Source organism: Tenrec ecaudatus, chromosome 13, assembly GCF_050624435.1.
Source record: "Tenrec ecaudatus isolate mTenEca1 chromosome 13, mTenEca1.hap1, whole genome shotgun sequence".
NCBI lineage: Eukaryota > Metazoa > Chordata > Mammalia > Afrosoricida > Tenrecidae > Tenrec > Tenrec ecaudatus.
In genome coordinates this window covers 127,976,751-128,004,134 of record NC_134542.1, presented here as the reverse complement: position 1 = coordinate 128,004,134, position 27,384 = coordinate 127,976,751, and the positions used below count along the sequence as shown (strand labels likewise).

General features: G+C 41.7%; 1 protein-coding gene across 1 annotated transcript in view; it reads left to right on the top strand.

Moving 5' to 3' along the window:
• Nucleotides 1-27,384, top strand: part of EPB41L5 (erythrocyte membrane protein band 4.1 like 5) — a 188,427-nt gene that overhangs the window by 129,079 nt on the left and 31,964 nt on the right. The window contains exons 19-21 of the mRNA XM_075530240.1: nucleotides 2,114-2,242; nucleotides 9,920-9,984; nucleotides 19,215-19,305. Of these exons, the coding sequence (XP_075386355.1) occupies nucleotides 2,114-2,242; nucleotides 9,920-9,984; nucleotides 19,215-19,305 (285 nt within the window). The remainder of the gene's footprint in view (nucleotides 1-2,113; nucleotides 2,243-9,919; nucleotides 9,985-19,214; nucleotides 19,306-27,384) is intronic.

The following is a 27,384-nucleotide window of genomic DNA, read 5'->3' as shown; positions in this document are numbered from 1 at the left end:
TTATGGAAAAAGTCCATTATTTTTCAATTTTGTCTTTCCATGAGCTTTTTGAGGCACCTTTTAAAAATAACTTATATTTAGCTACTTTTTTTAGGAATTCCCCCCATTTTATAGCATTACTATGAGTCAGAATCAACTCAAGGCAGTAGTAACAATGGTACATATGCATCACTTCAGAAAATACAGATTTTTAGAGAACAAATATGTGTTTTAAGGAACGTTGGCAAGACCTTAAAGTTGAGCCAGGAGAAGGAAGACGATGAGTCTGGATTAAGGAAGAAACCGTAACCGAGGTCTAGAAACTGCCCGAGACGGGGACAAGTAGTGCCGAGAGAACTTGTCTGCTGTCCACCACGGATGGCAGAGACTTATTTAAACACATTTTGTTTACAATAATTCCTAGTAGCAATGCTTCTCGGCTTACCCTTGTTTTGTTTTTACTATACACAGGCAGGTTTCTCTGAAAAGCATTTAATCTGCAATTAAATAATGTCAAATCCAGATCATAATTGTCTCCGAAAGAACATGTCAACTAGCCTTGGTTGAAACTGAATGAAGGGTTCAGACCGCCAGGAGCTGCCGCAGCCAGTCACAGAGGTCTGAGAATCAGGCTGTGTTTCGTTAACAGATCTGGAAGGACAGGAGCTAATCCTCTTAAGACTGCCCTCTCCTCTTTCATAGGGTCAAGGTTTTTATACTTTCTGGGAGTCAGAACATTTCTTTGTGACATTTACCTTAAGTTTATAGCCTTCCCATCCAGGAGTACAATCCTTCTGCCTGGGCTTCCTTTCGCTTGAGGCTTACTGTAACGATGCAGCAGCGAATCATTCACAGCATCAACCCTTTTTTACCAGACATCCAGGGCACTTAACCAAGGAGGACGGGAAGAAGAAGAAAGACAAGAGGAGTTTAGTTTAAAGCTACAGCCGCAAGGAACGATAATTCAAATTTAAGTTGTGATTAAATATTCATGATCATAATAGGACATAGTGACCTCTCAGCAGGAGCCATCCTGAAGGGCAGAGGTTACTGAGGTTACATGCATAGTCTGAGCTGATCTCAGACTTTTATGTGTATGACAGACCCATGGGGAATCTTATTAAGAATTCAAACTTTAGGGGGCCGCCACAGTGTACATATCTAGCAATCGTGGTAAGAATAACAAATTAGATTAGCTTCAGACACTGGCATCAATCTGATTCTGACTAATAGTGACCCTAGAGGGTAGGGTAGAACTGCCCCCATGAGTTTCTAAGACTTTAACTCTTCATAGGAGTAGAAAGCCCTGTCTTTTTCCCATACAGTAGCTGGTGGTTTTGAACTGCTGACCTTGCAATCACAGCCCAACTCATAACCATTACAGCATTGGGGCTCCTATAAATTAGATTCAGTACGTCAATGAAATCTTTTCAAATCTGAAAGGGTATTATTATTATGTAATGCCACACCTAGCAGCTCTTTATAAATCAGAATCCCAGTGTCTTACACCAAGAAAACATTTAGAGTGAGTTTGTTATCATTGATGAAACAGTAATAACAATAATAAGATGATAATTGTTATATGCTATTGAGTAGCTTTTCAGCACATTCTTTTTAGTAATCATTATTCATACCAGGTTAACTAAAATTAGTTGAAATGCACGTGTGCACTTCTTTTGAACTTTGGTTTCATCCTACTTGTTTTCATATTATTTATAATACTGCTTTAATTATGATCTTTGTTGATTGAATTTATGCTTTATTCTATCTTGTTGACATGCCTATGCAGAGGACAACCTCTTTGTTAACCCAAGTCCAGAATTAGAGGAATTAGCTTCAGCAGTGCCCAATTTAAAGTTTACTCCAATGTGTGTTGTTTCATTAAAGCTTTTATTCCAACATTTTTCAGATGCTTAATGATGGGAAATCAGAACGAATGATTTTTAGAGTTCCCTTGTACTTCACATGTTGTGTTTGTGGTTAATGGATCTTAGTTTGAAACGTGTATATGTTGCCAATATCTGGAATAGCATATGGCTGCTTAACATATGATTTCTTGGTTTTTTTAATTTCCTTATTTTCTATGCAGTTAAGGCCTATCAGATTTTGTAAGTGTACATGTTTTAATATCTAGGAGGAAGTAGTGAAGCTGACAGAGAAATGCCTTAATAATGCCATCGAGAGTCCAGGCTTGAATTCCACAAGAGTTCCTCCTGATTTCAAGAGTAACATTTTGAAGGCTCACGTAGAAGCAGTACATAAGGTAAATTACCTTTAGAAAAAATCATCTATGTGAGTCAATTAGGTGATGGTTAAAAAAGAACCTACCAAGTGATTAGAGATATTGAGTAATATCAAGAAGCATGAGCAAAGATTTGTTTTTCTCAACTCTGTACTTGGATTAACCTAAATTAAGGCGGAGCAGTCATGGGTTTGAAATGTACGAGTAAAGAGGCTCTGGGATATATAAAGTTTTTAAAAATTCCAATTTCAATCAAATTAAATTCAAGCCTGTAGTTATAATATTGATGAATTCTATGGGGAAAACATTGAAGGATGCAGGAAACATCACAGACTGAAGGGAGAACTACACAGAGTCACTGTACCAAAAATGATCAGCATTTAACCATTTCAGGAGGTAGCATATGAATGGTCAGGACCCAATGGTGTTGAAGGTAGAAGTCCAAACCGCACTGAAGGCACTGGCACAAAGCAAAGCACCAGGAAATGATGAAATACCAGTGGAGTTACTTCAACAAACAGATTCTGGAAGTGCTGGCTTGCTAAGAAATTTGAAACTAGCCGACCATATAGAAAAGATTCATATTCATGCACATTCTAAAGAGAGGTGATCCAATGAAAGGTGGAGGGTATGGAATGAGATTGCTAACATCACAAGGAAGTAAAGTTTTCCTAAAGAAAAAGTGGCTACTGTAAGACCTCTATAGGGAACCACCAGAAAACCCAGTTGGATTCAGAAGATGTCATAGAGCCAGGGCTATCATTGCTGATGGATCTTGGTTGAAAGCAGAGCATAACAGAACTATATTTACTTGTGTTTTATTAACTATACACAGACATTTCACTGTGTGAATAATAATAAATTATGGATAACATTTCAAAGGAGCACTCCAGAACACTTCATTGTGCTCATATGTGGTTGTGGGATATAAAAAGACTCTTAACCACCTTTGTCTCCCCCAAAGATATGCCAAACCTAAGAGGCTGTTTGCCAGCACATGGTGGGAGGTCAGATGGTGAGAAATGTTCTCCCTGAATGGATACAGTCATCCAGAGCAGTCAGACTACTGTCTAGTCCTCTGTAGGCAGGGCTCACACCCTATTGATAAGATAATGATTGTTTCCCTGAGGAGCTTAGAACAGGTCAGACCTGCTCAGTGACATCCAAAGTTAGGCTGCCATCTTGAATCTAGGATCCGTCCATTTTGTCACATGTGTACCCAAATCCCTCCCCTTTCTATTGCATGTATACCCCTAGATCTCCCCCTCTCATTACTGTATTACCTATAGTACAACCCCTTCCTGTGACGTATGTCTTTACCTGTAATCAGGGGCTTGCACGCCCTCAAAAGATAAATAAGCCTTGGTTAGAAAGAAATCTCGCTCTCTCCTGCCATTCTCACCTTCCACATCCCCACGTGGATCCCCAAGCAGGTGCTCATGCTACTGTGAAATGTGTCTGACTCCTTCCTTTTACTCTCTCTTCTATCTCCTCTACTTCTCTATGACTTTACTGTAATTTTTACATATTATTGCTGTACAGTTGTGCCAGCGGGCCTGTTATTATTTGTTAGGGGTTGTTTACCCTGACATATGGTAGAACATGTGCCTAGATCTATGACACTGAGAAATATTTAGGGGCTAGGAACTACACTTCAAGAAGTTTATAGCATAATATTTTCCTTGGTTATCCTTAATTTTCAAACTTATCTTCCATACCGAAAGTAGACCAAAGGCAGCATATGACCTCAAAAACTCACTGACATCAGGTTGATTCTGAGTCAAGTCGTCCCCCAGTAACACAGAGTAGAGCTGTTACTGTAGGGCTCAGAGACTGAAATAGGAGTCTGTAATTTTGACTCCATAGGAGCCAAAAGTCTCATCTTTCTCCCGAAGAATGGTTGGTAGTTTGGAACTGCTGACCTTGCAGTTAGCAGCCCAACATGTAACCCATGACCCTGCCAGGGCTAGCACTCCAAAATATCCCGTCAAATGGAAAATGTCCTTTCCTCATGACACAAACGCTGAATAGACTTGAGAAGATGTTCAGAATGGTCATGCTTTCTTTCCATGGGGTCCCGGACAGAAGCATTAAAGAGATCTGAGGACTTGGAAATATTAGTTGTGTGTTCTTTCCATGCCTTACCCCACTATAAGCATAAATTATAGAGTATGTTTAAAAAGTAAAATAAAATATGACAAATTGTGTGAACCAAAAGATTCAGGATCTCATTTCTACTAGTACTGTGGCTCTGGACAAGTTAATTTATTTCTCCGAGATAAGGATAGTAGTAATATCTACCTTAGAAGGAGATATGAAGATGGAATGACATAATGAAAACATGGAACAGTAATTGGTACATTATGAGCACTTAAAAAGTATTGACCCCTAGCATTAATAGCTAATGTTGAAAAAATTTTTTTTAAACCGAGGACAGTAAATGCTGGCAATTGTGTGGAGAAAATGGAACCCTTATGCCAGGGGTCCTCAAATTATGGGCCCACCGAGGACATTTATTTATCGAGCCCGCTGGGTGTTTTTGCCGCCGCTGCCTGTCCTGCTTAGCAGCCGTCTCGTCCAGTATGCATAGGAATTTGTTCGTAGTTTTAAAAAAAAAAAAGCTATAGTCCGATCCTCCAATTGTGTGAGGGACAGTGAACCGGCCTCCTGTTTAAAAAGTTTGAGGACCCCTGCCTTATACCTTGGTGGTGGGGTTGTAAAGTGATGCAACCATCTGGAAATACTGACTGACCCAGGGTCTCTTTATTTGGTCTATGTCCTAGAGCAATACAAACTACAACAGGAAAAGATAGGTACACCTATATTCATTGTAGCACTATTCACAATAGCAAAATGATGGCGATCTCAATGCACACGAATGAATGCATGCATGGATAAACAAAGTATGGCACATCATAGAATGGATTACGACTCAATGTTATGTTAAAGAGTAACTGAAGCTGTGAAACCCTCATGACATGAGTAAACCTGATGTACATGATCATGAAATTAGTCACAAAAAGACAAATGTTGTATGTGACCATTATTATAAAGAGTCAAGAAAAGGTTTTGCCATGAAAACAAACATCCTTTGGTAGTTACTAGGGGTGAAAGGTGTCTGTTGGGTGAAGGGGAAAGCAACATACAATAAGGTGGTCAGCCAAAAATAATGGCGACAGGGCAAGGCATGTGCAATCATTCAAGGAAACAGAACTAAGTACTGTCACATGGGCATCCCGCTCTAGAGGTGATGAACACATAGACGTGTGGATAGATATACAGGCTGCGAAGTACAGGAAGAGAAGTAGAATATATCCATGAATGTGTACAGATTTGACATAGGCTATTAATATATGTGTATTCACCTTTGCGAGGAGTCCTGGTGGCATAGTGGTTATGTATTGAACTGCTAACCACAAGGTCAGCAGTTTAAAATCACCAGCCAGCTCCGAGGGAAGAAGATGGGACTCTGTACTCCCTTACAGATGCAGAAACTTACAGGACAAGTTCTATCCTGTCCTATAGGGTCACCATGAGTCAGAATTGACTCGATAGCCATGAATTACTCACAACCTTTGCTGCAGATAGATCTATGAATGTGGTGGAGCATAGAGGGGCAAAGTTTTGAGATGTTAATCATTCCTCTTAAAGGAATATGTTAGACAGGGTACTCTAGAGAAACAAAACCAGGACATTTATGATTTTATATATATTTATATAGATAGATACATAGTACATAAAAAATAAACAGCTAATTAGTCTATTGAGTAGTAAAAATGACTCAGTGCAACTCACTTCCGTGAGACAGCTAATACACTGGCAGTCCATCAAGTCTTGAGCGCCGCAGGGTACAAGTCAAGGAAGCAGACAGCTGAATCCTCTGTTGAGCAATTCAGGCAACCCGACCACAGGCAGCAAACAGCAAGGCATGTCACCAACAGTCAGCCAGATGACAGGATCTGACAGTCCCCAGCTCAAGCAATGTATACTCCAGTAGTGTGGCGAAGCAGGTCTTGAAGGAACCTCAGACTACAGCGACACAGTCCACGGGTTGGGTTTCCCACAGGTAGTGTAGCTTGCAAGTGGAGGCAGAGAACTAGCTACCTGCTCCGACCATCAAAGAGCAAGAGACAAGAAAGGCAAGGCTTGCCGAGCCATTTATCTCTCCGCCATTCGATCAATCCCACATGTGTTCATTGGCCAGGTTGACACAATAAACCTACCTGTCACAAAGGAGTCACCAGTGCACCTGCTGATCCTTCCAAGAGAAGCTAAGAGCTATTGTATGTCTCTGAACCTGGGGGTAGGGGATTGGGAGACTCTGACTTTCATGGTGAGAGTGCTGCCTCTGCTAATTGAGAAAGTGGTATTTATTTGAGCTTTGTGGTAGAGCAAGTGCTTTTTCCTAGCTAATGGCTGTTGAAAGGTAGTAAAGCTCTTCCAGCCTAAGCAAAACAAAATGATTTACACTCTCCGAACCCATGGAGGCAATTCTACCCCGGCCTTTAGGGTCACTGTGGGTCAGAAACAACTCCATGGCAGTGAGTAGAGTTTGAGAAAGACCTTTTGCTTTCTTAATGGTTGCTGTCTTGGGAAATTTTGCCTGGTCTTAGTCACTAGGGTTCAATTACAACTTTATTACCCAACAAATAAAAAGAAATTAATTGAATTAGCAATGTATGTAGTATTATGGGTAAATCCCTAAAACAACATTCATGCTGTTCTTTTTTTCTCATTAAACTTTAAATGGTCTCAAAAATCTGTGACAATATTTATTCAACTTGTCTTCCATTTTAAAAGTACTGTTTTATAAAACTAATTACTTAAAACTGCCATGAAGAAAAACATAAAGTTCAGAAAATATTCCATTTGTTCTTCAAAGTTTTATGATGTATGACTATTATTAGCTAGTCTGTTGCTGTTAAATTTAAGTGGCCAATTGAAAAAAACAGTTCTGAGACCATTCTTCCACTCCTGATTCAGACTGGGGTGGAAGGTGTTTTGAATAACATTAATTTAGCCTGCTGAACCTGCTGGGCAGACTGGGTGATCTTGCCAGCTCTGGCAGCCATTTTGTCTAGTGCCTTGATACCACTGACAGCAACTGTCCGTCTCATATAATGAACAGCAAAACCACCCCAAAGAGAATACTCCGAGAAGCTCTCCACATACATGGGCTTGCCTAGAAGTTGCAGAAGTCCAAGCTACATTGCAGGCATTGGCAAAAATCAGGCCCAGGAATCGATGAAGTAACAACTTGCACGCAATGTGGGCAGGGTGACAACCCAGCACGGGTGCATATCCAGCACTGATTTGGCCTGGATGGTTCAGGATGATCACCTGAACATGAAACTGCCTTCTTCCCTTTGTAGGTCGTTTTGGTTGTCACCCGCCACTTTGCCATGGGAACAGAGACATTCTTGACATTGAAAGTTACATTGTTCCCAGGCAAAGCTTCACTCAAAGCTGCATGGTGCATTTCAACAGACTTCACTTCACTGGTAATGTTACTGAAGCAAAAGTGACCACCATACCAAGTTTCAGAATATCAGTCTCCTCCCTGCCCACAGTGACAGTGCCAATCTCGACACTTTTGTAGACATCCTTAAGAGGCAGGGCTTATCAGTGTGATGGGTTGGTGGCAGGATGCAATCCAGAGCATCAAGCAGCATGGTACCACTGGCATTACCATCTTTGTGAGTGACCTTCCATCCCTGAACCAAGGCTTATTAGCACTTGGCTCTAGCATGTTGTCACCATTCCAACCAGAAATGGGCACAAATGCTGCTGTCCCTGGCTTGTAGCCAGATTTCTTAATATCAATGATGCCTACCTTAACAATTTCCTCAGATTTCTTCTGGCTGTAGGCTGGCTCGGTAGAATCCACCTGGTTAACACCAACAATTAGCTGTTTCACATCCAGTGTGATACCCGTCAGGGCATGCTCCCGGGTCTGCCCGTTCTTGGAGATACCAGCTTCAAATTCACCCACACCAGCAGCAACAACGAGGACAGCGCAGTCAGCCTGTGATGTCTCTGCACTCGTGTTTTTAATGCCGTCTCTATGTCCAGGGGCATGGATGATGGCCGCCTAGCACCAAATTCGCTGGTCTCAAACGTCCACAGGGAGAGACCGGCATGAGTAGTGGTGCCACGCTTAGGTTCGGCTTTCAGGTCATCCAAGATGCAGGCAGATGTGAAGAAGCCCTTCTCAGCAGCTTCCTTCTTCCATCTCCCACTCGTTCTTTGTCCATCCCACCAGTAGGGGTGGACTTGCCAGAATCGACGTGTCCAGGGATGCTGTTGATGTCGGTCTTTTCCTTTCCCATTTTGGTTTGGATTTGTGCAATGGTTTTCACCAAGACCTGTATTCTGTTGGCCAACTTGTTGAGAAAAAACTTATGCTGTTCTAACGAGGCAAACGTAAAAGATTTCATTTATATCAGATTGTGGAAAATAGGCACTATTGTCTGCTTCATGCAAGAGTTTTTGGTGGGATTGCCTAAGGAATCATTTATGTTGGGCGATGTGTTAGTCTGGGTACATTAGAGAAACAAATCCACAGATCATATGTATAAGAGTTTTATATAAAGGCTAAGTGCACATCAAGAAAACATCCCAACCCAGTGCTGCCCAAGCCCACAAGTCCAACATTAGTCCATATGTCTGACTCCAATTCACAAAGTCCTCCATGTCACAAAACACACACAATGATGCCGACTACAGGAGGAAAGCCTAATCAGTGAATGTGTAAACATCTCAGCACTGGCAGGGGTCCCCACACGGCTGCTCCAGCACCCAGGGCTGCATTGAGGTAGGTCTATGTGGCTTCTCCTCAAGGATGTGTTGCTGGAAGTGAGCCTTGCCAGCTGAAACAGGGAACTGGCTAAGGCAGCTGCTCCCTGGTCTGACCATCAGAGAGCAAGAGACCTGAGAACTAGAAAGGTGAGGTTCACTGAGCCATTTATCTCTCCGCCCTTCAATTAACCCCAGGTGTTTATCAGCCAGGTTGGCACAATAAACTTTAGTCCAGAAGATAATGGAAGTGTTGCATACATTTGTTGTAGGTATGCATCTGTATATATTTTTCAAAATCCTTTGAACCGTACACGTCAAACAATGTATCATTCTATATGTAAATAATAGCTCCATAAGGTTGGAGATAAAGTAGATTTGTGGGGGGGGGCGGGGTAGAAAGTATCTCCTGAAATAGTTGTAGCATTTGGTAAAACATTAAAAGCTAAATATACATCCTAGCATAATATAAATTTGAAAAATTCCCATATTGCATCTTGTTGCTAACACGGTTTCTACTTAAATAATTACAAGTAGTCTAGTGGTTTACAGGTTGGGTTGCTAATCACAAGGTCTGCAGTTAGGAGAAAGATGAGGCTTTCTACCCCTGTGAAGAGTGACAGCCTCGGAAACCCAAAGGGGCAGTTCTCCGTGAGAATCGACTTAGCGGCACTGAGAGTGAGAACATTAGAATCTGTATGCTAACATGAGAATTGAAGCTTGGGTTATTAATTTGGACGTAAGTTTATGACTACAAGAGTTTCAGCAGAGATACTTCTATAGATTAGTCATAATTCTCTCTTGAACGGAAGTAAACTGATACTTCTAATTTTACTGGAACAAAATTGAAATCATTATATTCATGCCCTCAACAACTTAATTTTTTTTATTTCATTTTTTTAGGTAACCAGAGAAGATGGTTTATTAAGTCATAATAATACCAGTGTTCAGGAAGTTGCTGCAAACAGGTACCATTCTGAAAGGGCTGAATTAAATTAATATTCTTTTTTAAATAATAATTTTATTGAAGGCTCATACAACTCTTATCACAATCCATACATACATCAATTATGTCAAGCACATTTGTACATTTGTTGCCTTTATCTTTCTCAAAACATTTGCTTTCTACTTGAGCCCTTGGTGTCAGCTCCTCATTTTTTCCTTTCCCTCCCCGCTTTCCCCTCCCTTATAAACCCTTGATAATTAAAAATTTATTTATTTTCATATCTTAATTACACTGTCCGACATCTTTTCTGTTGTCGGTCTCCCAGGGAGGAGGTTATGTGTAGATCCTTGTAATCAGTTCCTCCTTTCTACCGTACCTTCCCTCCACCCTCCTGATATCGCCACTCTCATCACTGGTCCTGAAGGAATCATCTGTCCATGGATTCCCTGTGTTTCCAGTTCCTATCTGTACCAATGTATATCCTCTGGTCTAGCTGGATTTGTAAGATAGAATTGGGGTCATGATAATGGGGAGGGGCGGGGGAGGAAACATTTAGGAACTAGAGGAAAGTTGTGTGTTTCATCATTGCTACACTGCACCATGACTGGCTCATCTCCTTCCCGCCACCCTTCTATAAGGGGATGTTTGTTGCCTACAGATGGGTCTTGGGGCCCTAATCTGCACTCCCCCTCATTCACAATGATTTGATATTTTGTTCTTTGATGCCTGATACCTGATCCCTTTGACACCTCTTGATCACACAAGCTGGTGTGCTTCTTCCATGTGAGCTTTGTTGCTTCTGAGCTAGATGGTCGCTTGGTTACCCTCAAGCCTTTAAGACCCCAGATGCTTTATCTTTTGATAGCTGGGCATCATCAGCTTTCTTCACCACATTTGCTTACGTACCCATTTGTCTTCAGTAATTGTGTCAGGAAGGTGAAGCATCATGGGATCCCAGTTTAATAGAGCAAAGTATTCTTGCATTGAGGGAGTACTTGAGTGGAGGCCCAATGGCCATCTATGACCTTAATACTAAACCTATAAGTATATGCACATAGATCTATTTCCCCATCCTCATATATTAATATGTTTACATATGTACCTGCCTGTTTTAGACCTCTGTCAATGCCCTTTGCTTCCCAGCTCTTTCCTCTGTTTCCCATGACTTTCCTTCTGTCATGCTCCGTCCCCACCTGGGTTTAGTAATTCCTTTCCGTTACATTGCCCTTGATCACGCCCTACCAGGCCTCCTACACCCTCCTAACCACCGATTTGGATCACTTGTTGTTCGCTTGTCCCTAGGTTTGTTAACACCACTTCCTTTCCCTCCCACCTCCTCCTCTCCCATGCCCTCCCAGAACCATCTGTCCCGTTGTTTTCTCCTCAGATTGTTCATCCAACCTATCTTAACTACATAGACCTGCAGAGATAATAATATGCACACAAAAACAAGACAGAACAAAAAAAGGAACAAAACAATCACAACAACAAAAAATGACAAAAAATAGAAAGGCTATACATAGTTCAAGGTCTGTTTGTTGACTTTTAGGAGTGTTTTCCAATGGAGCTTGATGGGGTACCACACCCTGACCCCAAAGTCTATTTTTGGTACTCCCTCAGGACCTCCTTGCTCTGTTCCCCGTACTTTCTGTTGCACGCCCTTTGTGTTTTGCCTCGGTGTGCTGGGGTCAGATCGGGTGCAATTCCCACACTGTGTCTCCAGTGTTGTTCCCTGTAGGGCTATGGGTCAATGAGGAATGTCATGTCTCATAGTGGGGCCGGCCATATGGTCCTCTCTGTGCATTGGCTACTCTGAGCAGGGATATTACCCTCAAGGCTTGGTGGGCCAGGATGTGCTCCACTCTCTCTTCCTCCCCCTTCATTTGCTCCTGTGTGCTCTGATCAGACATGCCCCTCTCCTGGAGCTGTAGCTTCAGTGTTGTCTTCTGAAGTAAATTCTTCTAAGGGGTATGAGGGATGTCCATGTAGTTGGGATTGGGGCAGGCCCCTCAGGCCTCACTATTGATTCCCTGCTTCATGCCAGTATGTTGCTAAATTGAGATTCTTATTGGTTTCCCCCCCCCCTCCTTTGTAGCCCATCACCATGTAGTTTTAAGCAACCTCCATTAATTCAGTAAGTTCTGGTACCTAGTTTTATATTATTTGAAGATGTTCTTCATTAGTCTCCTTACATCTCCACTGTTCTTTACTGCACATCCTTTGCAAGTACTTAAAAGCTAGCTGATAAAGGGCGTATGGTTTCTCTGAAGTATTGTAAATAACTTCAGTGTCGTTGTGCCCTCACTGTGGTCTTGTTCTTACAGCATTGTTTACCCTTGGCGCATATTAACCGAGAGGGCTTCCTCGCTGCTCCTCCCTCTGCTTCTCGGTGAGGACCATTATGCAGTGTGCTCTTCTTGTGAGGCTTTTAGGCCCTGCTCGATGCTAATTTGTTTTGATTATCACTGTGTATCCATTATTCCTTGCTAAGTTGATGATCCCTGCGCAACCAAAATGTTGAAGGAAATGAGAGAATGAATGCTACCTCTCGTCTGTTATTAAAAACTTATTTAATTAAAAAATAACTTATTTAATGAAAGCCTTCTGATCGTTTATATTCAGTTCCAGATACTGTGATCAACCTTGCCCTTAAGCATATAGCAGTCTTTGTATTTAGAAATTAATACTAAACAAACTTACCTTTTAATTGGTGATAAGGGTAAAACTGATTGCAACTGAACTTTGTAATTAATTTCAGTAAATCTACTGGCCTACAGCATTTTCAGTGCTATTATTATTAATGAGGCCTTTTAGAATAACCTCATCAAAGTACATGTTTGTCAAGGTGATGGTAATGGGGATGGAAGCTCCATTTAGCTCTCTAAACTGGAAAAAACCTAAAAGAAATCTCAAATTAATTCCCTGTTGATTTTTTTCTAAATGGCTTCTTGTATCCTGAATGAACTCCCCGCACCTGACCCCGAGGATTTTAAATGTTTTCTTAAGTTGGTTAAACTCTTACTAAGGCTGGGTGACTTTTCCTGTTGTTAGTCTGTCTCTTCTGTATGCCATATCACACTGGTCCTGTAACTTGACCCCCTTTGGTTTATTGAAAAATTTCAAACATAACAAAACTTATGATAATTATAAAATGTCAACTTGTGTACCCAATATCAAGTTTTATCACAATATAATAGGTGTAACCCATTTTTTTAAAATTGAAATACGCTCACATGGCATGGACTTTCCCTTTTTAATGTAGAGGGCGTTTTAGTGCCCTCGCAGGTATGCAGGCAGTGCCACCATCTCATTCTAGAACATTCCCTCCCCGCACGAAGAAACGCCAGGCCCGTTGGAGCCACTTCACACCCCAGGTGCCCAGCACTCATTCATTAGCTGATTTTCTCTTTCTGGCTTTGCCGGTTTGGGTGATTTCAGATCAATGTTTCTGGGTTTTTTCCCTTGGCACATGCTTCAGGGTTCTTCCATGTCGCACCAGACATCAGTACTCCGTTCCTTTTTCCGTTGTAGCAATGGTGTCATGAGAAGGGTGTCGATGGCGTTTGCCGACACTAGAGGTGATGCCAAAATGATTGTCTATACATGTTTTTGCTGTGTTTCAGCAGCAATTTATTATTTTTAATTAACAATGTCCTTGTAATTAGATATAACAACAAAAGCAGATTTTTTAACCCAGTTTATATGTAGTAAGATTCCTACAAAGTTAAAATTCTGTGCTGATTTACCTTTTGACCCTTCTTTGTTTGCAAAACAGTTTTATTAACACTTCGTCCACATATCATATAATTCAATAGTTCAACCATATCAAGAAGAGTTGTACAATTTTTACCACAATCAATTTTAGACCATTTCCCCCCATAATGATTGTTATTCATGGTGTTTGTTTTTTTTCAATTTTGGCAGAAAGATACACAACAAAACATTCACCAATTCGACAACTTCTATATGTATGCTGCAGTGCCATTGACAGGAGTCTTCATGGCACAGTCCTAACTGCTGTCCCTCCAAATTGCCCCACGGCCATTAAAATGAACTCAGTGCCCCCTAAGCAAAAGCTTCCTCCTCCATCCGTGGGAACCACAGGGAGGGCAGGTTTCGGTTCTTTTCTTTAAGTAGCTTCCTTGATACAATGCTCACCTATCATCCGCTCTCATAGGTAACTGCTCTGAATCTTCTAATGTGCTCTAGGCATCGCTCTCATTCTTACCCAGTTACAGCGATGCTCGAACCACGTGGTGTCAGCAGCACACCCTGCAAGGTAGGTGCTGCTGTTTTCATTGGTGCCGAATATTTTGTTTTTCATGAAAACTAAATACTTTGTCAGCAAAGTGAAGCCCAATCGAAGGCTAGGGTACTTTTTCAGGAACTCGCTATTGAGTAAGGCGCTTGTTGTCAGCACGTCTGTTGACTCACAGTAACCCTGTGCAAACAGATCGAAACTGCCCCTGTTCTAGACCTTCCCTCAGTGGCTGTTGTGTTTGAGCCTCGTGTTGCAGGCACTGCGGCAGTCTATCTCCTGGAGGGTTGCGGTGTAGATGTTGATGTTGTCGCTGATTTGTTGCATTTTCTGGTACTTTAGATACAATATATGATTATTAGTGTTTGTGAACCTATATCAATAATTTTTTTGAGAATGAATTGGAGGAAAAGGAGAAAAAATTAAAGCTTCCTCTTAGTTATAACAATATAACTGATAATGCAATTCAATGTAAAAAGATTTTGCGAATTGATTTTTAAAAATTAATTTTGTTAATATTCATATATCTAAGAAATACTTCATTTAAGCGATGTAAAACTATGTCACGTATTATTCTCTTAATAACATTGATAGTAAGCATATCATGAAGGAATATAAGGTCTGGTATGGGAGAGGCCCATATGAGACCTGGGTTAACTCATGAGTTACCACATGGGGACACCCAACTAGGTTAGTGATGCCACTGTTGATAGAGAGCATTTTGTTTTTCCATTCATCTATAGATAGATGTGCCAATTGCTATGAACATTTGAGGACAATTTTTTAATTGTTTTATTAGGAGCTCATACAACTCTTATCACAATCCATACACACATCAATTGTGTAAAGCACATTTGTACATTCACTGCCCTCATCACTCTCAAAACATTTGCTCTCCATTTAATCCCCTGGCATCCGCTCCTAATTTTCCCCCTCCCTTCCCACTCCCCCTTCTCTCCTGAACCCTTGATAATTTACAAATTATTATTTTGTCATATCTTGCCCTGTCCGACATCTTCCTTCACCCATTTTTCTATTGTCCAACCCCCGGGGAGGATGTTATATGTAGATCCTTATAGTTGGTTCCCCCTTTCCACACCACCCTCCCTCCACCTTCCCGGTATCGCCACACTCAGCACTGGTCCTGAAGGGATCATCCATCCTGGATTCCCTGTGTTTCCAGTTCCTTTCTGTACCAGTGTACATCCTTTGGTCTAGCCAGATTTGTAAGGTAGAGTTGGGACCATGATAGTGGGGGTGGGGTGGGGAGGAAACATTTAGGAACTAGAGAAAAGTTGTATATTTCATTATTGCTACACTGCACCCTGACTGGCTCATCTCCTCCCCGCAACCCTTCTATAAGGGGATGTCCAGTTGCCTACAGATGGGTCTTGGCCCAAGAGTCTTGGGGCCTCAATCTGCACTCCCCTTCATTCACAATGATTTGATTTTTTGTTCTTGGATACCTGATATCTGATCCCTTTGACACCTCGTGATCACACAGGCTGATGTGCATCTTCCATGTGGGCTTTGTTGCTTCTGAGCTTATGGCCGCACGTTTACCTTCAAGCCTTTAAGACCCCAGACACTATCTCTTTTGATAGCTGGGCACCATCAGCTTTCTTCACCACTTTTGCATATGCACCCGCTTTGTCTTCAGTGGTCGTGTCAGGAAGGTGAGTATCATTGAATGCCAGTTTAATAGAACAAAGTATTCTTGAATTGAGGGAGTACTTGAGTGGAGGCCCAATGGCCATCTGCTGACTTAATATTAAGCCTATAAATATATGCACATAGATCTATTTCCCCATTGTCATATATAAATATATAGACATATGTACATGCCTGTATTTAGACCTCTATAAATGCCCTTTACCTCCTAGTTCTTTCCTCTATTTCCTTTTACTTTTCTCTTGTCCTACTATCATGCTCAGCCTTCATTTGGGTTTCAGAAATTCCTCTCAGTTACATTACCCTTGATCACACCCTACCAGGCCTCTTACACCCTCCTCACCATCGATTTGGATCACTTGTTATTCTCTTGTCCCTGGGTTTGTTAACACCATTTCCTTTTCCCCCCTCTCCTCTCCGATGTCCCCCAGAACTGTCGGTCCCGTTGTTTTCTCCCCCAGATTGTTCATCCAGCCTATCTTATTTAGACAGACCTGCGGAGATAATAACATGCTCAAAAATAAGACAGAGAAAAACAAAGCAACAGAAGAAAACAAAACAACAACAAAATTCCAATGACAAAACAAAAAAAAAATAAAGAAAAGCCGGTAGTTAGTTCAAGGACAGTTTGTTGGCCTTTAGAAGTGTTTTCCTGTCGAGTCTGATGGGGCGCCAAGCCCTGGCCCCAAAGTTTATCTTTGATATTCCCTGGGGACTTCGTTGCTCTGTTTCTCTTGCTGTTCTGTTGCACGCCCTTAGTGTTTTTCCTCAGTGTGGTGGGATCAGATTGGGCACAATTCCCACACTGTGACACTGACTGATTATCATATGTTGAATCACTCTTGCTTTCCCTAGATAAATCTTACATGACATACTATATAATTTTTAAAGTATGTTATTTGGTTGTTTATTAGTACTTTGAGTATTTTTACATCGGTATTCATAAGGAATATTGTTTTCTTCTTGTAATGTTTTTGCCTCGATTTGGTCTCATTGTAATTCTGCCTCCATAGAATGAGTTATAAAGTGTTCTCTCTGTTCATATCTTTGGGAAGTCAAAAAAGAATTACTGTTCTTCCTTAAAAGTTTGGTAGACTTCACCAGTGAAGCCATCTGGTACTGGACTTTTCTTTGTTGGAAGGTTTTTGATTACTAATTTATTATCTTGACTTGCTTTTGAGTATTGATTTTGGAATGCTTATAGCAGTCTGTTAATGACTTTTCCAACTTTTTTTTTTTTTTTTGCACAGAGTATCCTTGACGTGTGTGGTGATTGAACTCCCTGTTCCTTTAACCTGTTTTCAGCGAGTGTTATGACAGAAATGTCTTTGGACAGAAATTTTAAAACAAAAAAAACAACAACATAGACTAAACAGCTCTCGCAGTCTCTGCAGCTTGGCGGTGTGCTGCGACACTCCTTCAACTCTTACACTTGCTGGGCCTTGATGTCAGTCTAGGTCAAAGTTAGGATTTTTCTGAGTATGCATCTTGCCCTAAGCATAGGTGTGATTTCCTAAAATGTTCTGTCTACACAGGTGCTTTTGAATGCTCTAATGTATATAAATCCAAAACAAACCTCCCTGGCTTTGTCTCTGTCCTTAAACAGAAACTACTGTGTGTCTTAGTTACACTTTCCCCACTGGTGTTAAAAGTTCATCTGTTCATGTACACAACAAAATATTCATCAATTCAACAACTTCTGTGTAATTCAGTGTCATTGAGTATACTCCTCATGTTGTACAAGCTTTATTACTGCCCTTCTCCGAATTGTTCCACCACCATTAAAATGAATGCTGTGCCCCTAAGCAAAAACTCTTCCTCTTTCACCCATGGTAACAACAGGTCAAGTTTGGTTGTTCTTTTTTTCAAGTAGTTTTCTTGATATAATATTCACATACATTGCACGTCTGTAGTTAAGCTGCTCTGAACCTTCTAATGTGCTCTCGTCACCGCTGTCATTATTACCCAGTTCCAGTGATGCCCTGGGGTGAGTTCCAAGACAGGGAAGCAGGCTAGCCCCTTGTTTTGGTGGTCCCGGTTGCCACCTGAAGAGCAGAGAAGCCCATAGTCTGTAAGTGTGCACTGTTCTGCATGTGGCTGCCATATTCAAGCTGCTCATCAAGCTCGGAAAGCTGTGGGGCTCAGGCAAGAAACAGCCAAAGCCTTCAGCGACTTCTCAGTGTTCTAGCACAATGATTCTGCTCGTTGGTGTTTTTCTGCTTGCTTTTGGATGTTTCTCTCGGGGGACAGAGGTGGGACTTCTGACTCTGCCATGTGACTGCTGTCATTCTCTTCGCACTTGGTTAATTAAGCTTGATGACATCTTTGATGTCGCTTCTCTGGATTTGATGTACTTGGGAGACAAAAACATTTAATCTGCTCATAATTTTGAAATCATGCCCTTATGTTTTATATCTACTAGGATATCCCCCAAGTTTCTGAACTATGTCTGGTATCATTTATTGGTTTTCAAGTCTTAAGAATTTTATCCTTTTGCTTAAAGATCAGTCTTTTCTGCTGTTTTAGTGGGTTTTTTTGGGGCGGGTGGAGGGAAACATGTCTTTCCATCTGTAGAAGCATCTGAACTGGATGTACAATCTGCCACGCACGTGGTGGGGCATCAATAGCTGGTTGTAATCGCCTTTCTCTTCCATGATTCTCACCTGCTTCTTTCCTAGTCACTTTGTCTGCTGTCATGCCACTCTAGTAGCAGTACCACAAATGAGTGACTCTAACCAAGTTGTGTATTTCCTTGCAATTTAGGAGGTTAGAAGTCCAAATTCAGGGCACGGGCCTTAGAGGAAGGCTTTCGGCCTCTATTGGCTCTGGGAGAAGAGTTTTGTCTTTTCTCAGCTTCCGGTTCATGGTTTCTTGCCTATCTCCAGTAGCATGGCATCCTGTCTTCTACTAACTCTGCTTGCTTACTTGATGAGTCTACTCTGTTTTACATATCATTAACATAATAAAGAAATCGCTTTCCCAAATGGGATTATAACCACCAGTATAAAAAACTCACTGCTCTTTTTGAATTGCAACTCCTAGTGACCTTATATGAGGTGTCAAAACACTAAATCTGTGTAGGAGCAGACAATGCCATCTGTCTCCCACAGAACAGATGGTGGGCTTAAACTGCCCATTTTGTGGTTGGCAGGCTCACTCATGGTGTTACCAAGGCTCCTTAACTACAGCTTTGGCAGTTAGGATTTACAGATCAATTTTGAGGGGGGCATAGAGGGCAGTGTTCGATGCATAAGTAGTCTGTTTTCTTGAGAATGTTGCCCGTGCTGTATAAATCCTCCATTCTGTGGACTTCTTTTCCCCAGGGCTGCTTTGAATGAGGATGGCACGTCTCTCCTCAAAGATCCTCTGGCTCTGTTACATGCCACACCTACAGGAAACAATTCTGTTTTAAAGGTAAGGATGCTTTTACTTCTGGTTATTTCAAAAGGCAATCTTTTAGTTTGACCAGGGACACCTAATGACTTCTGATCAATACCTGGATGTGGGCTGTGCTTTTGAAAAAGCACTGAGGCTCCGTGTTCAGGGAGGCGCCTGTAACCACACCGCTTGCAAGAGGATCTCAGGCTTCTCTGGTTTTGTTTTCATTCTTTCTTGGGCAGTGGCGGGTCCTGGTATGACTCTACTAATTATTGCTGGCATTTTTGTTTATACAGTTGTGTTAGACAGAGTTTTCTAGAGAAACAAAACCAAGACACTTATGATTTTATATGCCGTATATACTCAAATATAAACTGACCCAAGTATAAGCCGAGGCACCTAATTATTACCTGGGAAACCAGACCAACTGATTGACTGAAGTATAAGCCTAGGGCGGAAAATGCAGAAGCTATTGGTGAGTTTCAATAATCAAAACAAATGAAAATAAAATGACTAAAAATTGAGACATCTGTGGGGGAATGTATTTAAATATTTATTTTAAATAAAAGGACAACAAGCCATTTAACATTAGTAAATAAGCACAGTAAGTGGAAAATAGGTTCAACAAAAACAATAAGATATCAACAATGATACCTTAGAGTACTTACGATTCCCTGAGCTCAATCAGCAAGTGAGCTGAAATGTAAAGAGTTAAAATCCTTCAAAACTGGATTCCTCATCATCATCCATATCCCAATGCAGAGCTTCAGCTGATGTGAGGTCATCATAGACACTGTCCTCACTGAGATCGCCGTCATCACCATCACTGCTGTCATTTTCATACAAAGCGCAGTCTTCACTGCCATCCATAGCATTACTAATACTACATTTCTGGAAGGCACGTCGCACCGTGTCTTCTGGAATGTCTTCCCATGCATCTCGAACCCACCTTGCTATTAACTCTATGTCAGGCTTCATGAGATTTCCTCCTTTTGTTAGTCGGGCTTGACCCAATGACATCCATTCATGCCACATCCTTCACACATGGTCTTTAAAAGGCTTATTCAAAGAGACATCCAGAGACCGCAGTACAGATATAAGCCCACCTGGAATAATGGCTAAAGTAACTTTACTAGATTTTGCCAATTTTTTTGTGTCATCCAATAGGTAGGCTCTGAACATATCCCAAACAAGTAACGATGGCTTTTTATTTAAGGCTGCTCTTGGTCCTCAGTTCCAATTTCCTTCTAGCCATTTTTTTGTTCCGTCTTCATCCATCCAGCCTTAAAATGTGCACGCACAGTAATTCTTGGTGGGAAATTGATCTTTTTAGGCAAGGTTTTTCTTTTAAAAATAATGAGAGGACGCAGCTTAGTTCCATTAGCCAAACATGATAGAACTGTAGAGTGTTGGGGTTTTTTTTTCATTTCCTGTGGTTTTGAGAAAAATGTTTTTTTTCTCCTAAACTTGCCACAGTTCTGTTGCTTGGAAGATCAAAGTCATGGCCGTTTCATCCATATTCCCAATATCTGCCAGGTCATAATTATAACTCCTTCTTTGTTTTATAATAAATAACTGGAATAACATAATTTTTTCTTCAAGGTCTTGTGGCAATTTCTGGGAAATCTCTGTTCTTTGTCTCAAACATAGTAGGCCAAACCTATTCACGAAGCGGATACACCATCCTGCTGACACAGCAAATTTTTCGATGCCTGGTGCTTTATTTGTCATCCTTAGCCATTTGTATAGCACGTATGCGATTATTATTCCCATGCATGTTATGCAGTAACCATTTTGACAACACTCCATAACCCATTTATGCAATTCACTCCCTAGAGCCCCATAAAAAGACGTTAAACCACGACGAGGTTTTTTAGCTTTTGGAATCTTTTCCAGGTCAGCCTTCATTTTCCGCCACTCCCTCACTTGCTTTTCGTCAACACAGAATTCCCTACTTGCAATATTGTTATTGCTCTCTTCTGCTCTTGACACAACCTTCATTTTGAAACCAGCCTCATATGATCAGTGTTTTTGTTTTGGTTCAAGAGTATCCATTTCTAATAGGATAAATAAACAAGACTTTGAAAAAGAACTTTCTTGGCAATGGACCCAACCCCCCGCGACGTGTTAGCTGGGAGGAAAAGGGGGGTGTCTGTGCGGGCGGGGGAATGCAGGGTGTGAATTAACACAGAGACCAGAGGGGAGAGATGGAGCGCAGCCAGTCACATCCTTACCCATTCAGCTGCCAGTGTAAGTGAATCACTACGGGTGCTTCTGTGAATTGGAGCCATCCATGTCATAGGATGGCTTTGATTGGTTAGATGTGAGTAAACAAACATTCAAAGCCCTGCAGTGTCAGCGGGGCTTTGAATGAACAGCAGAGAAATGGCAGTCACCCACGAGATAACGGGTGTTCTTACATTTACCTCGGGGGGGGGGGGAGCCCAGCGAGATGTTACACCTCGCTGGGGTACCACTAACCCGTGTATAAGCCACACCCCAGTTGTTCAACACATTTTTTGTGCTGAAAAACTCGGCTTATACACGAGTATATACGGTAGATATATACAGCATGAAGGAATATAACAGCTAATTAGTCCACACAGCAGTACAGAGGGCTCAGTTCAACTCACTTCAAAGGAATAGTTAATATACTGGAAGTCCTTCAACTCACAAGGGCTATTGGGTCCAAGGTCAAGGAAGCAGACAGCTGAGTCTTCCACAGGGCAATGCTGGCAGTCTGGCCACAAGCAGCAAACTGCAGGGCAGGTCACCAATAGTCAGTAAGACAACAGGATCTGCCTGTCCCAAGCTCAAGAGATATATACACCAGTAACATGATGAAGCAGGTCTCAAAGGAACCTCAAGCTCTAGTGAAGTGATCCATGGGTTGGGTAGTATAGCTCACAAGTTGAGGCAGAGAACTAGAAATGGCAGCCCCACGCTGGTCCGATCACCAGAGAGCAAGAGAGAGAGAGGTGGGGCTTGTTGAGCCATTTAGCTCTTTGTCCTCCAATCAAACTGCGACCTTTGAATCCCACATATTCTTATTGGCCAGGTTGGCACAATAAACCTACCTGTTACAGTCCAACCCTTGCCAACTTGGCATCTATACACAATTCTTTAGCCATAAATAATCCCCAGACATTCATGAAATCACACTTACACCTAACTTCAAACATCTATCATATGTGTAAATGAAAACACACTGAATCTAATTGCATCTGGTATATCATACATGAACAAAGGAAAGACATTTAATAAGCACATATAAAGAAGGTAAACTGACAATCACAAACCTCACTTTTGCAATTGATCATATGGTTGTAACTGATAGGTAGGACTACCTTCTTCTACCCATTCTGAATTACCTTTGCCCTAAGCCAGCACCTCAGCTGGCCATGGTTCTTTGTCTGGTGGGATGACCCAGATCTGTTAGCCAGGGTAGACTGGAGAAACATCCATAGACACTCATATGTGTGTAGTAAAGAGCTCTATAGAAAGAGCAGTTGAATATTGAGATAACATCCCAGCCGGATCAAGTCTCGCTCAAGTCCATAAGTCTGTTATTAGTGCATAGGTCTGATACCAATTGCGATAGTTTATTGTGCCAGCCTGGCCGAGAAACACAAGTAGGATTAACTGAAGGGCAGAGGGATAAATGGCTCTGTGAGCCTCGCCCTGCTTGCTCTGTGCCTCAGTTTAAAGGGGTACACTACCTGTGGGATGCCTAGCCTGTGGACTATGTCGCTGTAAGGTGAGGTCCCTTTAAGCCCACATGATTGGAATGTTCATCTCTGGAGCTGGGGACCGACAGTTGATGACAGTGGAGTCTGCCGCCTCCAGTGAGCTATTTATCTCCTTAACACCTACAGACGAGGTCATCAAGCTGTGATCTGGTTGACAGGCCAGACTCTACCCCTTCACTCTGAATCCTCAAAGTGACAACAGATTATGTATGTAACTATCAGAACAGGGCTATGGGGAACATGGCAAATCGTAAGTTCTTAAATTAAAGCATGAAGGATAGACTTCTTACTACATTGGTGATATTGATAAAATTCATACTCTAATGTTATCAAATAATCGGGTGTCAATTTGAGACTATTAAGAGTGAAGGGATTGAGTTTATCCTGTCAATCAGGTTGCAGCTTAATGACCTCATTTGGACATGCTAAAGAGATAACTAGCTCGCTAGAGGCCAAACCCAGACTCTCTGCTTCATCTTCCTGTTTGCAAAACTCTTGGAGTTACACTGATGGAACCAGAGCTCTGGAACTGGAGGACCTACATGGAGACCCACTCCAGATGCTTCCACCACCACTGGATCCATAAGACTTTCTTCCACTGGTCTGTGATCTTCTACTGCATGTGTTGCATGAGTCTGACGAGGAATTTTTAGACTAGTATCGCATATGTGGGCTAATTTTGGACTTATGGACTTGATCTAGACTGGGTTGGGATTTTTTCTGAAAATATTATTACTTTTTTGATATAAAGCTGTCTCTTATACACATGAGTGTCTATTAATTTGTTTCTCTAGTCAACCCAGACTAACACAAATATACTACAGAATTTAAGCTCTATGAAAGAGATTTTTTTCATTGTATTCCTAGTACCTCAGACAGTACATGGTACATAATAGGCACACAATAAATATTTGCTAATTACAATGAACCTTTTGAAATGACAGGAATTTATAATTGGCTGTGTTGCAACATAACCAAGCTCATCACAATTTCTGCCTAATTGTTCTCTCTTCCCTCACCCACTCCAGTTTATTGCCCAGTGAATGTTTAGATTTTGTAGCTTATATTAAATTAAATATCCTAAAAAATGACAGCTCACCATTTATTTCTTTTACTGCATTATGTACATTTATTGTAGAAATTTACCACATATCCCAATAAAAGAAAAAATTGGAAATTACTTGTATTCCCACCACCCCATGGTAGTGTCATATTTCTACACGAATAATGCATAAGTTTTAAGGGTTTTTGCACACCACTCAAACCTCTTACACATCGTTTTCTGTTCATGCTAGGCACGTTATACATCACATTATATATACAAGGGGTGCCCCACCACCAAAAAAAGAAAAACTAACTAAAACTGTCACATTGGACAGAGCTTTCATAGCACACATTTTTCCTTGCTAGGCAAGCATCCCGTTCTGTGTCAGTGCACCCAGTGGCGTTACCTGAGAAGGTTCTTTCTGGTCACAGTGAATATTTTCATAAAAGCAGTTTTGCTCCGACCTTGATTTTTGTGATGGCCAATTTACGAGAACATGCAAGTGGCTGTGAAATTTTGTTTCCTGTTGAGGAAAAATGCCGCAGAAATTGTTGTGATGTTGCACACAGCTTACAAAGACCAGTGCTATGGGGAAAACTCAAGTGTATGAGTGGTTTTCTCCTTTCAAAAAAGAGTGAAATGTTGATTGATAATAAACCTTGTTCTGGACGTCCGTCAACGTCCCGAATGAACGACAAAATTCATGCACTTGTGCTTGAAGACTGACATGGACCATTGAAGAGATGGAGAGTTATCTGGACTGTCTTGGAGTTTGGTTCGGTGAATTTTTATGGAAGATTTGTGAATGAGGAGGGTCACTGCAAAATTGTGCCTCGGGTTCTCATTGACCAGGAAAAACAGCATCAAGTGGAAGCGTGCCATACTTTGAAAGAACCGCTAAGAAGCAACCCAGACTTTCTTTTTCCCTGAGGCCATTACTGGGGGTGAAATATGGTGCTATTCTTACGACGCTGAAAGCAAACATCAGTCAAGGCAGTGGAAGACGCCATCAACTCCTCGCCCCCAGAAAGCTCAGCAAATGAAATCAAAGATCAACATGATGCTCATTTGTTTTGTTTTTTTTTATGTGAGGGGGTTAGTGCATGTGGAGTTAGTACCACCAGGTCAGAATGCTAATAAAACTTTCTATTTAGAGGTTCCAAAAAGATTGAATAACCGTGTACAACAAAAAAGGGCCTGATTTTTGGCAGATGGGGGACCAGTTTTGCTACCACAACAACTCACCTGCTTGTGCAGCCATCTCAGTGCACCAGTTTTTGGCAAAAAAAAAACAAAACCCCAGCATGCCCCATGCACCTGACTCACATGAACTCCCTCTATGCGACTTATTTTTGTTTCCTTGGATGAAGCGGGACATGAAAGGACAGTGATTTGATGACATTGAAGAGGTGAAGAAAAAAATAAGGGATGTGCTGTCAGCCATCCAAACAGATGAGTTTGAGGAGTTGTCAAGATGGTGTCAGGTAGCATCACCCACTTGGTACTCCTGTTGTTAGCTCAGAAAACTAAGGCATGGTGGGAAGCAAGCCCAAGGAGAATGTATTAGGTCAAATGTTCTGAAGGACCTGTAGTGGGGGAGGGGGGGAACAGGAGCAGTGAGTAAACAACACCATATAGATAGGGGAACAACTAGGGAATTAAAATCAGAAACGAGGAGGACGTAGAGATCCTGGGTGTGTTGGAGCAACAGCAAAATAGCTGAGAGGAATTATGAACAGGCAGAAGAAGGACGAGCGTGATGGTGGGGCAGGAGGAAGTTAAAGGGAAACTGAGGAAAGGTTTAGGAAGCAAAGCTATGGATAGAGGTATAGTATAGGCATGCACTTATGTAAATATACTAATTCGTAAAAATTGAGATATTGGCCTATTTTCATATATTTATATGGCAATACATTGAGGAAGTGGATAGACTTTGGGCCTCTGCTCAAGCCCTGCTTCATCAGAGGAACACTTTGTTCTAACAGCCTGGCTTTCTGTGATGCTCACCCTACTGGAAAAATGTGTGCATAAGCAAATGTGGTGAAGAAAGCTATTGGTGCCCATCTATCAAAAGGTAGAACGTCTGGAGTCCTAAAGGCTTGAAGATAAACAAGCGGCCATCTAGCAGAGAAGCAACAAGCCCACATGGAAGAAACACACCATATGCGATCATGTGGAGTGGATGAAGTCAGGTAGCAGGCACCATAAGACCCAAAATAACAACAAAAACACATTGTTGAGAACAAGGGGGGTGGGAGCAGAGACCCAAACCTCCTCTGTAGACAAAAGGACGTCCCCTCACGGAAGGGTCACAAGGAAGGGATGAGTCAACCAGCGCACAGGATAGCACCAATGAAACAATATTCCTCTGGTTCTTTTAGGTGTCCTCACCCCCCCCCCCCAACCCCAACTATCATGACCCCTGTCTTGCCTTTCATTTCTGGCTAGACTGGAGTATGTACACTGGTCCATATAAGGGCTCACGACACACAGAGTCCAGGTCAGATAAACCAATCAAGAACAGAAATGGGAGTAGTGATACCAGAAGGGTAGTGAAAAGGTAGGGGGAGGAAGGAAAGAAAGGGGAGCTGATCAAAATGAATGGTGGATAATCCACCCCCTCGGGGGAATGAACAATGGAAACGTGTGAAGGGAGACAGCGGTCGATGTAAGAAAACAATATAATTTATCAAGAGGTCATGAGTGGGGGAGGGAGGGTAAAAAGAGGAGCTGATACGAAGGGCTCAAATTGAAAGTAAATGTTTAGAAAAAGATAATGGCAACATATGTACAAATGTGCTTGATACAGTTGATGTATGAAATCTTTAAGAGCGGGGCTGGGTGCGGTCCCCGCTGGGCTGCTGCCCGCTCTGGGCTGCCGCAATGGAACTCAGCGCCGAGTACCTCCAGGAGAAGCTACAGCAAGAGCTGGACGCGGTGCACATGGCTGGTGAATGCGTGCCTCTCGGAAGAGCTTCATCACATCCATGCCTTTGAGCAGAAGACCTTGACCCCAGAGCAGTGGACCTGCGAACGGTAGAAATGATGGGCGGGGCCCCTGCGCATCCATTAAACCTTACATCTGGACCAGCTTCAAAAAAAAAAAAAAAGAAATCTTTAAGAGCCCCCAATAAAATGATTTTTTTAAAAAGATGAGTTTGAAAAATGTTTCCAAAAGTGGAATTGCAGATTTGACAAATGTACTAAGTGTAATGGAGAGAACTTTGAACATGATAGGGTTATTTTGTTTAAAAAAATTAAAATACATAGTTTTGAAAAATAAACTTTCTGGGGATTTTTGGGTACCTCCTCATATGTGCA